At 43.2% G+C, this 15,762-nt stretch overlaps 1 protein-coding gene across 3 annotated transcripts in view; it reads left to right on the top strand.

The window, feature by feature from the left end:
- Window positions 1-12,740: 12,740 nt before the first annotated feature.
- CA8 (carbonic anhydrase 8) overlaps window positions 12,741-15,762 on the top strand; it is a 52,532-nt gene continuing 49,510 nt past the window's right edge. Inside the window, exons 1-2 of one of the 3 annotated variants that reach the window (XM_061342760.1) lie at window positions 12,741-12,957; window positions 13,440-13,529. In XM_061342760.1, the coding sequence (XP_061198744.1) occupies window positions 12,879-12,957; window positions 13,440-13,529 (169 nt within the window). In that variant the 5' untranslated portion in view covers window positions 12,741-12,878. Of the gene's footprint in view, window positions 12,958-13,211; window positions 13,404-13,439; window positions 13,530-15,762 lie in introns of all 3 variants that reach the window. The other 2 variants (XM_061342759.1, XM_061342758.1) reach the window with 2 other exon arrangements.

Here is a 15,762-nt window from a genome sequence, read left to right as displayed (position 1 = left end):
AGCAAAGAAGCTCTGCGATAAACAAGCTTTTAGTTTTGTATTTCCGCACATTTAGTTTGTAATTTGCAACTTGACAAAGCTGTGTGTCAGTGACTGTGCCAAAGGCTCAGCCCCGAACAGAGACACTAAAAGAAGTGTGAGGGTAGAGGATAAAGTGCTCACGGGAAGCTAACAGAAGAATTGTACTTCTAGAAGCTTTGTAGATGCTTTGATTTAGTGCCATGAGTCTTATTGCTGCAGGCCTTCTACTTATTGCTAATGTAGACAGCCCAGGAAAAGTCCCAAGAAACTACAAATGATGCCTTTCAACCTGAAAAGTATCTTCTGCCTCCCTGAGTTCCAAGGGGTCTGCCAAAGTGAAAAACGTGCAGGGACTCATGAGGAGCAAACCCTTTCCTATGACAAGGTCTCTCTTCAATGAACTGTGGTTTAATCAAAGTATATATGTAGCCAAATCTCATGGAGCATCAGATTTTCAGCAAAAAGCCTTGCTGGCTCTTTCAGTGTGATCCAGCCTAAGCAGGCCAGGTAGAACTGCTGGAGCTGGGCCATCTTCTTGCATGAGGGGAATACCTGGTGCCTGAATGTATGTTAACATACCCAAGACAGCTTTTCAGTGCCAAAACGAGATTTTAAGTGATAAGCAGGAGTAATAATAACAGAATGAAGGACAGTTTCAGTTCACTATGAGAAATACTGACCCACAGCTGGGAGCCAAACCAATTTCAGAGGAAGTGCTCACAGGCAGTTGAGCAGTTTGGGAAGCAGCACAGCAGCATAGATAGCAGAGGACTGTTTCTGCTTACCTGACAGTTGTCTTACTCCTCAAAACCTTTACAATAATCCTTAAGTACTGCACTGTCTCCTGGAGCTCTTCCTCTGCCTATTTCCAGACGAAGAGAGGTTGAGCTTATCTGCTCTGCTGATGCAGATACAACAAAGCACACTATGCTACTAACTGACTCCCTTCCTGTGGAACAAACATTAGGAAGCAGCTGAAGAGATATTTAAAACTCCCATGTTTCAGTGTAAACCAGAAAATGCCTCTTCTCAAGACTCTTAAACAGGAGGGTGGAGATTGTGAAATACAGAATCTTATAGGAAAAAGAAACCCACAAAAAAAGGCTTATATCAAAGCCATCTTTTCAGCTAAGAAGTCTTCTCTGATGCCTTTTTTCCTCACTTCTTTAAATAAATCTGCTGTATAGGGATATGTTGCGAGACACTGATAAAATATTACAGCCACTGGCTCCCTTACTGCATGGTGATCTGGGGCACTTGGAGCAAAGATTTCGTATTCAGTCTGTGAAAGATTTTTATTTTTAACGGCAGCTGTCTGAAGTTGTTCAGTGGTTTGGAAGCCTACCAGTCCCTTTGCACTTCTGAGTCTGAACATTTCTGTGCCCATGTAAAATCTCAGGTTTAGAGACTGAGGATACAAAGCTAAACTCCTTTAGTGATTCTATTGACAACACACGTAATCTAGGACAGGTATTACTACATTATTGTCGATGATATTATCACCCTGGAAGAATACTAATTCAAGAAATCAGTGTTCCATGTTCCTACCCCAAACATTTAAAATTGCAATTAAATTTTTTAAAATTTAAAGTTTAAAGATGCAATCAGTTGCATCTTCCTAGTTATCTACATTGAAGCATGATTAATGAATGGCAAAATCTAAATCTGAATGGAGACATCTCCTGTTCCTACATTCCAATTGAATCATTTTGAATTGCAAAAGGATGTGAGCTGAGTCATCCTAGCAGCATTACAGTCTTATCTTACACTGTCCTCTATGATTTAATGCCCGGTCTTTCTTGAAATACTTGCTCCTTCCTAATTATCTGCAGCTGACCACTGGACTTTGAAACTGCAGGCTGCTTCCTGTATCTTTTGCTTCCTGCTGTATACACTTTGAAATCATACAGTTTGTTTTCTATTGCTAAGATTACAAGTGACATGACTTAAGAGGAAAAATGCAGAAAAAATGGAATGAAAATAGTGAGCTCTTTAATTGCTATAAAATGTGACAAGGAGTGTCACAAATCTGCAACTGAAAGAAAAGAGCAGCTGTACTTAGAATCTAGTGATGATTCAGTGGTGAATAGAAAAAATAATTGGAGATTAAACTTGTAATATGTGGATAAAAGAGTAAACAAATATTGAGATGAAGTAGAAATTTTGGACTATAAAAATATTGATGAACACTTCAGGGAAAAATCATTAACTGGGTTTTCCACAAATAAGTAACAACTTTTAAACTACAAGGGTAACAAAGAAACCCACAGTCAATTAGTGGCCACGACTGTGCATTTGTTAATGATTATAAAGAGAAAAAAATTAATAAATATTTTGAGGGTTCCATGTTTGGAGATGAGTCTCATCTGCTTACATCATTTCTGGGTAAAGAATTTGGCAGTTTATTAATATATAAATGCTATTACACAATATCGCAAAACTTAGAATTTTTAAATCTGTTTTATACCTATGTACTCACACCCTTGAGTTCTACAAGAATTGGCTGAACAGATCTTCAGTCTCTTCTGTAAATTTTTAACAGAAAATCCAGGATTTAAAGGTCTTTAACATTATGTAAATATTAAAGAAAAAAAATAGAGAAATTAGATGATCTAAGTAATTGCTGTCTGGTTAGCCTGAAAACAGTTCCAGGAAAAATATTTATATGGGATTACAGTCATAAAAGCTTGATGGAGATGAATATAATTAATGCTAGTGTCAATAGTTTTACTGAAAGTATGTCTTGTCAAACAAACATATATAATTAGATTACAGATTTTTATGAGGCATATGATTTACTGATGTACAAATTCTGATTAAAATTGAACTCTAGAACTCACTGAAATGAATGGCACTTTAAGTCAACTAAATGTAAGACGATAATGCAGGCTGCGTCCACATTCTGTAGACTGGCTCCTGGATACCCTGACTCAGAAAGAAGATTTAATGTTTGTACTAAACCACAGCAGAACAAGAGCTCCAATGTCTGATTCAGCAGCAAAAAAATACTAATGGGAATTGTCTATGTGCAGATAAAAAAGAAATGAGTGAGAACACAGAGGTGAAAACAAGAGCTACACAGCTGGTGTCCGTATTTTGAATGTGGAAAAGGGAAAAATGTGCAGAAAAAATCCAAAAACAAGACAACCTGGTGTTTACCCTCTAGTAAGTGTTAATGAGCTTCTCTTCTTTAGACCACACAGAGATGACCAGACTAAAGTGGGTGATTACATTAGAGAAAAGACAAAGCAGTAAAGGATCTTGTGTCACCGCAAACAGGCATAATGTGAACCAGTGGCTGGAAGTTAAAGCCAGATAAATTCAAATTAGAAATGGGTACCCATTAGTTAACACTGAAGGGGATTAACCAATGGAAGAAACTGTCAAAATAATGATTCTTCATTTCTTCATGCCTTCAGGTCATGAATTTCTGGAAAATGTGCTGTGGCAAAACACAAGTTATTATTTATTGACAGTGAAATAATTAATACATGAGTAAAATCATAGAATACTTAAACTTGGAAAGTACCTTAAGATCATCTAGTTCCAACCCCCCTGCCATGGGCAGGGATGCCTCACACTAGATCATGTTGCCTAAGGCTCTGTTCAACATTTACCACTTCTTTGGGCCACCTGTTCCAGTGCCTCACCACACTTACAGTAAAGAATTTCTTCCTTATATCTAAATTGAACTTCCCTGCCCATTACCCCTTGTCCTACCACTACAGTTCCTAATGAAAAGTCCCTTCCCAGCATCCTTGTAGGCCCCCTTCAGATACTGGAAGGCTGCCATGAGGTCTCCAAGCAGCCTTCTCCAGGCTGAACAGCCCCAACTTTCTCAGCCTACCTTCATACGGGAGGTGCTCCAGTCCCCTGATCATCCTCGTGGCCCTCTTCTGGAATTGTTCCAACAGTTCCATGTCCTTTTTATGTTGAGGACACCAGAACTGCACACAATACTTCGAGTGAGGTCTCACGAGAGCAGAGTAGAAGGGCAGGAACACCTCCTTCGACCTGCTGGTCACTCTGCTTTTGGTGCAGCCCAGCACATGCTTTGCTTTCTGGGCTGCAAGTGCACGCTGAAGCCAGCTCATGTTAAGTTTCTCATCAACCAACATCCACAAGTCTTTCTCTGCAGGAGTAACTGTGTGAAACATAATAGCTTGTGATATAGGAAGCCAGACTGCACTCTGAACATGTGATTTTATAGCTTTAAGAGGATGGGGCAAGTGAGTACTTGGTGGATGTTCACATATTGATAAGCAAAACTTAGTAGAATGAATAAAGAACTGGCTGTCCTTTCAACATCATTTTACAGACTCAAATATGTTGTTATTCCCTTGCCATTTGATCCTGATTTGTGCTTCCCATTTCTCATGACCTTCCCAAATGAAAAGCCAACACCTGCTTGTGCTCTTCTAGTGAAAAACTGCTGAGGCTCATTATTTAGCTCATTCTCACCTTTTATGTTTAACAGTAGAAGATACTACGTCTTTTCCAGTTTCAGTGCTTCTTTCTTAAACATTTAATTTGCACGAAGTGGATTTAACATTTATCAGTTCCACTGACAGCCACTTAATTTCAACAGGTATTACATGAAACTCATAATCTTTCAGGAATCTCATCTAATGTTAAAGATCTGAAATTATTACAGCTAGGTAAATAAATATTTATCATCTTCTTATTGCAGATTTCTCCTCTGAGCTTCCCATCTTCTTCCTTGAATTTGAGTCTGTGTGTATCTTTAGTTCTCCTTCCTTCCTAAAGAAATAAAGAAATATTTACATAGGATTTTTGCAATGTCAGGGCTCTTACATTCTGTGTTTCAGAGACAACCTATTTCATCCTTTATCTCTCTTTTCCTTTTAGCTTACTAGGGGAAAAGAATGTCACTTCCCTTCTACTCTTCTATTGTCTGCAGGGTTTCACTTTTTGCACTTACTTTACTTCATCAGCAATTCCTGTTGCCTTTGCTACTTTTTTATAGTTCTTCACAGATTTTTTTTTCCAGTGCTAGTACTTGTTAAGGAAAAGCTCCACGAGACTACGCTAGATTATTCTCCAATTTTCACTGGATTATACCGTATTTTTTTAGTGTGCCCTTAATTACACTGTATTTCTTATTAATGAACCACTTCCCTTTTGACTGTGTGTCGTGATTTAAACCCAGCCAGACAGCTTATTCACTCACTCCCCCCCTTCTTGCCCTCCCCCTGCTCCTGGAGGGACGGAGAGGAGAATCAAAAGAATGCAACTTCCACAGGTTAAGATATGAACAGTTTAGTAACTAAGGTATAACACAAATCACTACTGCTACCACCAATAATAATAATGATAAAGGAAATAACAAGGGAAGAGAATACAACACCTCATCACCAGCCGACTGATAACTTGCCCCCCCAGCCTGACCAAGCACCGACCGATACCTCCTCCAACCCCGCAGTGCTCTAGCCCTTCCGGGTAACTCCCAGTTACATCCTGGGCATGACGTGCTGTGGTATGGAATACCTCTTTGGTCTGTTTGGGTCAGGTGTCCTGTCTCTGCTTCCTCCCGGCTTCCCCTCCTCCCTGGCAGAGCACGAGGCTCACAAAGTCCTTGTCCAGACTAAAATATCAGTGTTACCAGCCCTGTTCCTAGGCCGAAAGTCAAAACACAGTGCTGCACCAGCTACTAAGAAGAGGAAAAATGACTGCTACTGCTGAACCCAGGACAGTATCCACCCCTTATTCCATACCATTCACATCATGCTCAGATCCCACATTTTCAATATACCATCACCCTTATCTCAGTGCACTCTTATCTCAGTGCATGGACCAGTCCCTATAAAGCTGCTGAGTCCATCTGATCCATGACGTCAGGCTCCATCCCTTGTAACAGTCTTTCAGAGCAGGAGAGGCTGTGTGCAGTGTTCACACTTGTGAATAACCTGGGCAATGGTGCCCATTTCTAAGTCCACCCCTCGATCACGAGTCCATCTCTATGTTGCAATTCTGCTCTGTTGGCCTGAAGTGCCACGGGCCCACCAGGCCCAAAATAATTCACTGTCCCCTTCATCAGTTTCTGCAGCTTGTTGCTGGGGACTCCATAGAGCTGCCTTCCATCTCCGACCTTCCAAAGCACTGGAGGGACCCAGTGGACTAGATATTGTCCCACAGACCCTGCCACTCATGACTGCCCAGCCTTGGGGAAAATTTCCTGGTCCTCCTATATTGTTGTCTAACCCTAGACAAGACCCAAACCTGACTCTGGTTAACTTTTGAGGTCAGGCAAAATGGTGGTGGGTAAAACACAGTCTGTATGTGTGCCAACAGGCTGATTGATCCCCATCACAATCAGCAGGCAGGTCCCAAGGATACCCAAAGGCCATTCAAAACCTTCAGAACTCTCAGATGACGCTGCTGTACTTGTCACTGGGGCTGGTGTAGCTGCTGTGCTTGCCAGCTCTCCCACCACCGGCTTCTCTTTTACTGAGTCCAGCTCTTCCTCCTCTGCCTTGCTGTGAAATGCTGCGTGCTTTCCTGCATCCTCCTGGGGCTCAGCGGGCGGCTTCTGGGGAATGCTCTCGGCCGTTATGGGGCTGGGCTCGGCCGCGGGGCTCGGCTCCTCCTCCGCCTCCTCCAGCTGCTTGGCAGCTGCCTCCTTCTGCTTCTCATCTACCCTGTCCTCCTCCACTGGCAGCAGCTCCCTGCTGCCCTCTGGTCCCGCTCCTGCTGCCGCCACTTGGTCCCGGGGCCACTCCCTGTTGGCTCCCTCTGGCCTCACGAAGACGGAGGCAAGGGCGAGGGCCAGGACGGTGAGGAGCAGCCGGACGGTCAGGTACAGGTCCATGGAGACATCCGTCCTGCCCTGCTGCTGGAGCCCGCCCGTATTACAAGTCATTGCCATAAAGTACAGTGAGACAAGAACCTTAGCCCAAGCCCCACACTTGATAAACACTAAGACAGCAAACACTGGTTCCAAGCAACATACAACATTCTGAAACCATGAAATCAAGAGGAACAACTCTGAGAGCCAATAAATCAGCATTGTGATGAGTGACTATTAATCCAGTCAGATCTGTCATTATCTCAACCCTTCGTGCCCCACGTTGGGCGCCAAAAGAACTGTCATGGTTTAAACCCAGCCAGACAGCTCGTTCACTCACTCCCCCTACTTCTTGCCCTCACCCTACTCCCGGAGGGACAGAGAGGAGAATCGAAAAGAATGCAACTCCCACGGGTTGAGATAAGAACAGTTTAGTAACTAAGGTATAACACAAATCACTACTGCTACCACCAATAATAATAATGATAAAGGAAATAACAAGGGAAGAGAATACAACACCTCAGCACCAGCTGAATGATAACTTGCCCCCCCCAGCCCGACCGAGCACCGACCGATACCTACTCCAACCCCTCAGTGCCCTCACCCTTCTGGGTAACTCTCAGTTCCCTCCTGGGCATGACGTGCTGTGGTATGGAATACCTCTTTGGTCAGTTTGGGTCAGGTGTCCTGTCTCTGCTTTCTCCCGGCTTCCCCTCCTCCCTGGCAGAGCACGAGGCTCACAAAGTCCTTGTCCAGACTAAAACATCAGTGTTATCAGTTCTGTTCCCAGGCTGAAAGTCAAAACACAGTGCTGCACCAGCTACTAAGAAGGAGAAAAATGACTGCTGCTGCTGAACCCAGGACAATGTGGTATTTTTCTCCTTAGAAATGGCTTTCCATTCCTTGTGTTTTCTTTAAAGAACTTGAAGCTATCCTGTTGTAGTGTCCTCTAGCTTTATGTGTGAATTCTCATGGGCAGCCATAATAGTTCTGGTTTACATATTTGAACACTGGAAGAATGCTTGCCAATATGCCCATCAGCTTAGAAATATTAGCATGTTCCCCCTTTTTTTTCCCCTTCATCTCTTGTGCACTCTTACAGATGCAATTTTGCACGTAAGAGTTTTCTATCTATACTGTAAAAAAAAGTGTGCTCACACTTTCAGATCAATGTGTTGATCTTTTAATTCCTCCCCCAAATATGTATAGTGTAAAGTGAAACTTGTGAATTGTGAACCTGCTCTTGTATTAGCTGGCAAAGGCAAGAAGCACAAATTTACACTTGTAGACCATAAACCACACAAGGCAACTGCAACCACCCTTTAGGATGGATGTAAAGGGAAAGTGGGATCCAGCTGACATATTTTGCAGCGTTTGCAGGATGGCGTTTACCAGTGTAAACCTCACTTGCAAACATACGGTCTTCTTAACTGTAAATGGTTTCTCTCTGCTATAAATGGCCCCTTTACTGAAACTGGTTACCTTCTCATTTTGGACTATTTATACTACTCAACCATCCATTTCCTTTTTGTAACACATTACTTCAGCTGCAGAAAAGAAATGACAGGCAAATAATATTATTCCAGGAATACTGGAATATTATTCCTTGTAAAGAACTAGTTCGTTTTAAAACATGCAGAAATATTTTCAATTTTGTTACTTAGAAGCTTGTGTTTTAATGGTCTAATTCAGAAACTTCCTGCTTACACTTCTAAATCTGGAAAATAATCAAACTTATTTGAGAGAGTAACCTGGCAAGAAATAAAGATAAAAAATGGACCACATGAGAGATGATTGCTGGCCAACATAAGTCCAACACAGGAAGCAAAATAGAAAGCCTCTTTACTGGAAAAGCTAGATGCTCCTGATCCTTTCAGTTGCCCGTGTTGCTATATGGACACTGCCTTCCAGGACACCTTGGCAAGGACTGAGATCTGCTTTAGAGAAGCATAAATGGATGCCAATTTGCCCCAGATGGAATGCTCTAATACCCCACATATTATTTTTCTCTTTATCATAATATTAAAGTCCTGCATGCCCATAACTACTCTGTGCTGGCAGGAAGGTAATAAAGTGAGTAAGAAAGAAAATACGATCATCTCACAGTCTGCATTTCTCATCCCTCTAAGAAGTAACTCTTAGTTCTGTGGCCTGCAAAGAATCCTGCAGGTCAAAATGTATAGTTTGTAATTCTTGTAATTCTTCTATTCTTTTTCCTACAGACATCTTAGCAACCTGTACAGCTCCCTGCATTGGAATCTTCCTTTCAGATTGGTAAAAGCAATAAATACAGTTGTTGAAATGTAACCTCTTAAAAAGAAGTTGCTAGTCATTAACAACAACTTACACATGCAAATTTCACAGTGTTTGGATGCAGAATTTTGTTTCAGGCCAGTATACACATTTAAAGGTATTTAGGGAAAGTATAATGTCTTTTGAAAACAAATCAGTAACTGTATAAAAATATTAATAATTACATATAGACATAGGAAATACAAGAATAGTTGTTTGCAATCTCACCAGGATTAATATTATACCAAACATGATTCAAAAAGCCATTTCTCATTTGACAAAAGGGGATGTCAGAGTCTTTGCTGCCTCTGAACTATTGTCCTCTGAGTTCAAAGAGGAACTGTTAAACTTTGGATCTGTGCCTGGACTTTTTTTTCCTGGTATCATGAAAGGATGTGAATACTAATCCCAATTAAACAAGAAGTCAGCATGTTCCACAGAATTAAAGGCTCAACTGCGATTCAGGAGAGAGGTGAGCTGCTCCTGTTTTTACTGGTGAGGTGCCATGCCACTTACAAAGGTCATGTTGGCTGGGCTTCTCCTACTTTTTACCCATCAATCTGATACTAGCTTGAGGGCCATCACTATGCCTCCTCTCAGATTTTTCAGTATATTGAGCCAAGATAGCAAACACCATAAGCAATGCATTTTTACAGAATTAAGAGTGTATTTATGTGTATTATAGTTACATATTTAATATCTTTTCATAATAAAGCCAACTATTGGGAGCTTCTACACAAACATAAACTTTAGATGTCTGGTATTAAAGATTCTAAAGATTGATATAAAGTCAGTTTAAGAGAGAGATGGAACAGAGAATGGCTGGCATAAACCATGTGATCCCCAAGAAGAGCACACTTAATTAAAGAAGAAAGGACTGTAAAGTGGATGTGGATGCCTTGGGACAACTGTATCAGGTAACATAATGCTGCAACAGTGCGTGTTTCATGATGACTGCACAGTACATCAATATGTGTCAAAGGGCAGTGCATAGGGCGCTATCAGTCTACTATACATATGAACAAGACCAGCCTGACAGAGCATAACATTTTCAAGAGTACCTACATCATTAAAGGAGACAAAATCCCACTGATCTTGAAAAAGGCTTAGATCATGCCACAGTCACCATCTGATTGTCTCAATACTTTTACTTGAAGCAGGGTCCATAAATGAATGAGTTGGTTTGTATAGATTGGTCAGGTCAATATCCATATTTGCTGTTGGAGTCAAATGTGAGGGCTCTGTCCTGTGCTCTATTTCATTGTGGAGACATACCCTTGAACTCCTTTGTTACTTACACCCTTCACCGTTAAAGGTGTAGGAATCTTCAGTGGAATATAATCTGCTGATTAGATCATGCTATGCCTGACAGAAGCTATGGAAGAAATAGGATATTTGCACAGAAAACAACTCAGCAGACATGGGAATAAAGAAATGCCAGCCATTCATTAAGACTTTACCTGCTATGCCTAATTTTGCAGAGAGGTATGGAAAGAATTGAAAGGTTAAAAGGAAGGGCAACAAGTATAAGTAGCTTAGTTCTTAAGCTCAGTAATGAATGGAAGCCATGAACATTATGGAAAGCCACAGAAAGTATTTATTGCAAAACAGGAACTTGCAGGTCTGATAATGTTGCCCCTCATAAGGATGAAATTCTAGAACAGATGTCCCACAGGAAAGCTACTGCAGGAAAGGACTTAATAGAGGGCATGAATGAAGTACTGTGCTTCAAGGAGTACAGGAATGAACCCAGCCTCCTAGGACTGTTGTTTTTCAAACTGTGAGACTCTGAAGATGAAAATTAATTTCCAGTCAGATGGAACAGAATCAGTTATGATTTAGGGGAATGTTTGTTTTTTCCCCATGTGGTTGAGCAATGATTCAAATGGACTGACGTTAATAGAAACAAGTAGTATGTATTTAAGAAGCAATTAGAGGACAGAACTTAACCATAAACCCATTTTGGTATGGGAGATGGGTATGCATACGCAACATGATATCTCATGTGACTAAAATTCATGTTCAAAAATACGACTTTTCTGTTTGTACTGATGTCAGGTGATCATTATATGAGGAAACATGCCTATTTGCTTTTTTTGCCTCAATAAGCTGCACCACTGTTATAGATTGTTTGGGTAGTATATATTCCTTTCAGTCATCAGTTGTGAAGATCATAAGTAATGGTCCTGCAGAAGGAAACCTGTTTCTGTTCTGATCTTAAAAAAACAACCCCAGTACATTCTACTTTTTTTGTCCTATTTTCTTTTCACCTTGCACACAGCTCATGAGCCAGTACTCTCTTGTTCCATTAATGACGTTCCAGCTAAGTCCTTCCTCTCCTTCTGTCTCTCAAAATGGTGGTAATTTCTACTCCCATGCCAACACTACATCTTGTATATTCTGCAGGAGAAGTTGAAGCCACACTCCTGGTTGTGGCCTAAATGAAGGGGTCACTGTAAAAAGTGTGGGGACCATAACCCTTCTTCAGAACAGAAGCCACAGAGATGAACTCCCATGCTTACTCACTGGCTCCCTTATCCTCACTGAGGGCCTCCATCCCTCTATAGGAGGGGCAGAGTTCTATGGCGTGAAGAGGAACCTCAGAACTGCAGAACGGCTGCGATTGGAAGGTATGTCTGGAGATCACCTTGTTCAAATGACCTGCTTAAGCAGGGCCACCCAGAGCAAGTTCCCCAGGACTGTGTTTAGGTGAGTGTCTCCTGGTCTGGAGACTCTACAACAGCCCGGGGCAACCAGTGCCAGTGCTTGGTCACTCTTACAGCAAAATGTGTTTCCTGATGTTCAGAGGGAACTTGCCATGTTTCAGCTTGTGCTGTCACCGGGCACCACAGGAAAAGACCTGGCTCCATCCTCTTTACATCTTCCCTTTAGGTATTTGGACATATTGATATGATCCCACTGAACCTGCTCTTCTCCATGCTGAACAGCCCCAGCTCTCTTACTTAGCCTTTCCTTGCAGGAGAGGTGCTCCAGTCCCTTACCCATCTTCATGGCCTTGTGCTGGACTCTCTCCAGTACCTCTACAGCTCTCTTGTACTGAGGAGCCCAGAACTGGACACAGCACCCCAGGTGTGGCATCACCAGTGCTGAGCAGAGCGGCAGGATCACCTCTCTCCACCTGCTGTTATCGCTTTGCCTAATGCAGCCCAGTACCATTCACCTTCTTTACAGCAAGAACACATGGCAGAATCATGGTCCATTTAGTGCCCATCAGGGCCCACAGGCCCTTTTCTGCCAAGCTGCTCCCAGCCTGTACCTGTGCCTGGTACTGTTCATTCCTAAGGGCAGGGCTTTGCCCTTCCCATTGCTTGAAGCTGCCCCCACCGGGTGTCCCCGTGGGTACAGACCTCCTGTGCCTAGCCCGAGGGGCAGCGGGAGCTGCGGAAGCCCTCACCCAGGCGAGCGGAGCAGCCCGCAGTGGAAGCGAGGAAGACGCCGGGAGGATCGGGGAGCAGCGGCCCGGGGGACATCAGCCTGGGCTGCGGCTCCCGCGGCCGCCCGGTGCCCTCTCCACCATTTGCCACCTTTACCCCTCGCCCACCTCGCCTCGCCTCACCCCCCCTCGCCGCGCCTCTGGGACAGCTACCGGCTCCTGGGGCCCGCCCGGCGCTCCTGCCCCGCCACACGACGACACCCGCGGGCGGGGGGAGGGCCGAGGCACGGCGCGGAGCGCAGGCAGCCCGCCTCGCCCCTCGCACACACACACACGCACACAGGGCTGCTCGCAGGGCGCCCGCCCATGGCTGACAGGAGCCTTATCGAGGGCGACGAGCCCTTCCAGCGCAGGGAGGAAGCTCCGGAGTGGGGATACGAGGAAGGTGAGGAGCGGGCCGTGGCGGCGCTGCCGGGGACAAACTTTCGCCGTGGCCGATGAAGGGGAGGAGGAGGTGGCCGTGACAGGACTTGGGTAGCGGAGCAGAGGGAAATCGGCCTCTGCCCGCCCCGGGAAGGCAGCGGGGGGCGGCGGAGGCGCAGCGCTGGCTCCGGTGGGCAGCAGGGGGGCGGGCGGCAGGGTCCGTCTGTCCCGGAAGCCTCCGGTTGTCCCCGTTAACATCTTTCCCTTGTGCCTCAGGCGTGGAGTGGGGGCTGATTTTTCCCGATGCTAACGGGGAGTACCAGTCGCCTATTAACCTGAACTCGAGAGAAGCTAAATACGACCCCTCGCTCCTGGAGGTGCGTCTGTCACCAAACTACGTAGTATGTCGTGACTGTGAAGTGATCAACGATGGGCATTCGATTCAGATTGCCCTGAAGTCAAAATCAGGTACGGTGAAATACGACCTTTGCTTTCCCCCTAAAGCTTGGGTTGCCTTGAGACTGGCTGTGCTTGTGTCCCGGAGCATGGGAACAGCAACTGCTCCCAGCAGCTCGTTCGACATGGGCTGTGCTGGTAAGAGTGTTGCTGTTGACTTCAGTAGGAAAAGGAGCAAGCTTTGCAATGGGTGATGCAAGTTTCAGCGCCAAACTCTGGATGATGGTCCTCCAGACTGCTTCAGAGCATGCCTAGAATTTCCTCTTACAGTGGTGTCATCTAATTCATGGCACTAACAGCTGTCTGCAGTCAGAAGCAGTCCAAACTACTAAGGCTGTGTGATGCCCAACTATTGTACAGCTGGAAAAATTTGGCCTTGGTCCAAAGACTGTGCAAGTTAAAAGTACTTTTTCCATTGATGTGAGTGGGTTTTGAATACTAACCTCAGAACTGGGCAACTTAAGCTAGACACTCCAGTTATACATGCTTACAATATTGATGAAGAGCAGGTATCAAAGCAGTTGTCATTCCTCAAAGGGTTTTTTTTTTGGCATAATTCATCAAATGAGAATCAGAAGCAAATAATAAAAAAAACAAATTCCTGCTTAAGTGAAATTGCAGTGTCTCATTGAGATCTTTCATCTGGGTAAACTATTCTGTGTGAAGGAGACAGCTGTCAAGAAATTAGGGAGAAAAAAAGTCCATTGTGCTTTCCAGCACTGTGGTAGTTCTTACCATGTATTTGGAAGAGCATCCAACTTATTCTAACCAATCTTAGCTAGTAACAGCCTTCTGGGGGCACTTAAACAGCTGAACATTGTCAAACCATGAGGCATTTGAACTTTTGTTTCCTTTGGAGATCTCAGTAGTCCTTGGAGCTACAGCTGTGCTGAGAGTGAGGGAGTCAGTTCAGTGTTAAAATGATTTTTTTAAAAAGGAAGGGTTTGTTATTTTAATGATGATGATGCTTTATTTTACATTTTCCTTTCTATGACAAATTCCATGTATTATTCTAACACAGAATATTTCTTTCCATAAAATTGCACAGATTTGCAATAGGACAGAAATTTTTTCTTCCAGTCTGTTTTACTGCATTTATCAGAAGCAGAGCTCTTTTCCCAGGGAGTAAGGTTCTCTCTGCAGGATCTGGAAGGTTCTTAAATTCTTCTGTGGAGGAAGTGAGAGTGACTGCAAACAACATGATCATTTGCATGCCACAGTGCAACTCCTTGAACCCTACCTTCCCAAGGGCAGTTTGTAACTTAGTGGGACCAACACACCAAAATGCATGTGCAAAACCATTGGAGACTTAGGAGAAGGAAGTGCTTCTTTTTAAACTTGAATGCAGTGTGATGCCAGACTGACGTGTCCTCAAACATAAGAAAATGTGAGATAGAATAAAAGTTTATGACTGAGGTATGGAATTACGATTTAGGAAATCTTGTTTTAATTTCAGCTATTCCTTAGATTCTGTGTTCCATGATGTCTTGTTCTACATTTGTAAACTGGGGATAATTTTTCCATTTCTTTGAGGGGGAAGACGTTTGTTATCCCAAACGAGTAGAGAAAAGAGTTAATAAGCTGTGTTTGACCTAGTATTGTGGCCAATTTTCAGGGATTGCAGAAACTCCTGCAGCTTCTTTTCCTCACAGGGGATCTCTGATGACAAATCCATTTAGCCAGATTATTTTAATGGGAACTGTAGAGCACTAAATACTTTTGCAACTCTGTCCAATTAATGTGCAAGAGATCCTCATTTATTGTAATGCTAACAGTCAATGAAAAACTTCTTTGTGGAAAAACCAAACTGATTAAGATACATATTAAAAATCAATTTGTCATTACTGGTGATTGATTTTATCCTTTAATTCAGGGGACACAGTCCATCTGGAATTCCCAAATCCTTCTCATTATTTAATTGCAAACATTTTTGCAGGCTGCCTCCAGTCTGATCATTGTACATGTGTTATGCATTAGGTGGAAGAAGCATGACCAACTGTGTAATGGAACTGTGTACTGAAAAGTACTTTAGAGAATATCCTACTAACAAAGAACCTTCTCCTAAGCCAGCAGTGGAGTGCACAGTGGGTGGTGGTTTCAGAATAATTTTCTACTGAGGATCAAAAATTGCTGAAAGGCAAAGTGAAGTTAAACATTTTTCATGCATTGACAAGGATGATGATTGGAGGAGAGGCAAAGGAGAGATAAACATGCTTCATGTGTGCTTCATGCATGCTTCATGCTTCATCCCATGCTTCACATGGGATCAGTGTTATAACTTAAGACTCAGAAATAAACTCCTTGAAGCTCCTGGAGTTCCAGAACTGCATCATATAGAGAACATTTATTCTGGTTCCACTAAGAACAGGAT

The sequence above is a fragment of the Neopsephotus bourkii genome, unplaced genomic scaffold (assembly GCF_033783945.1).
Source record: "Neopsephotus bourkii isolate Nb327-2 ecotype Australia unplaced genomic scaffold, CSIRO-AGI_Nbou_v1 NB_1820, whole genome shotgun sequence".
NCBI lineage: Eukaryota > Metazoa > Chordata > Aves > Psittaciformes > Psittacidae > Neopsephotus > Neopsephotus bourkii.
This window is presented reverse-complemented; position numbering and strand designations above follow the sequence as displayed.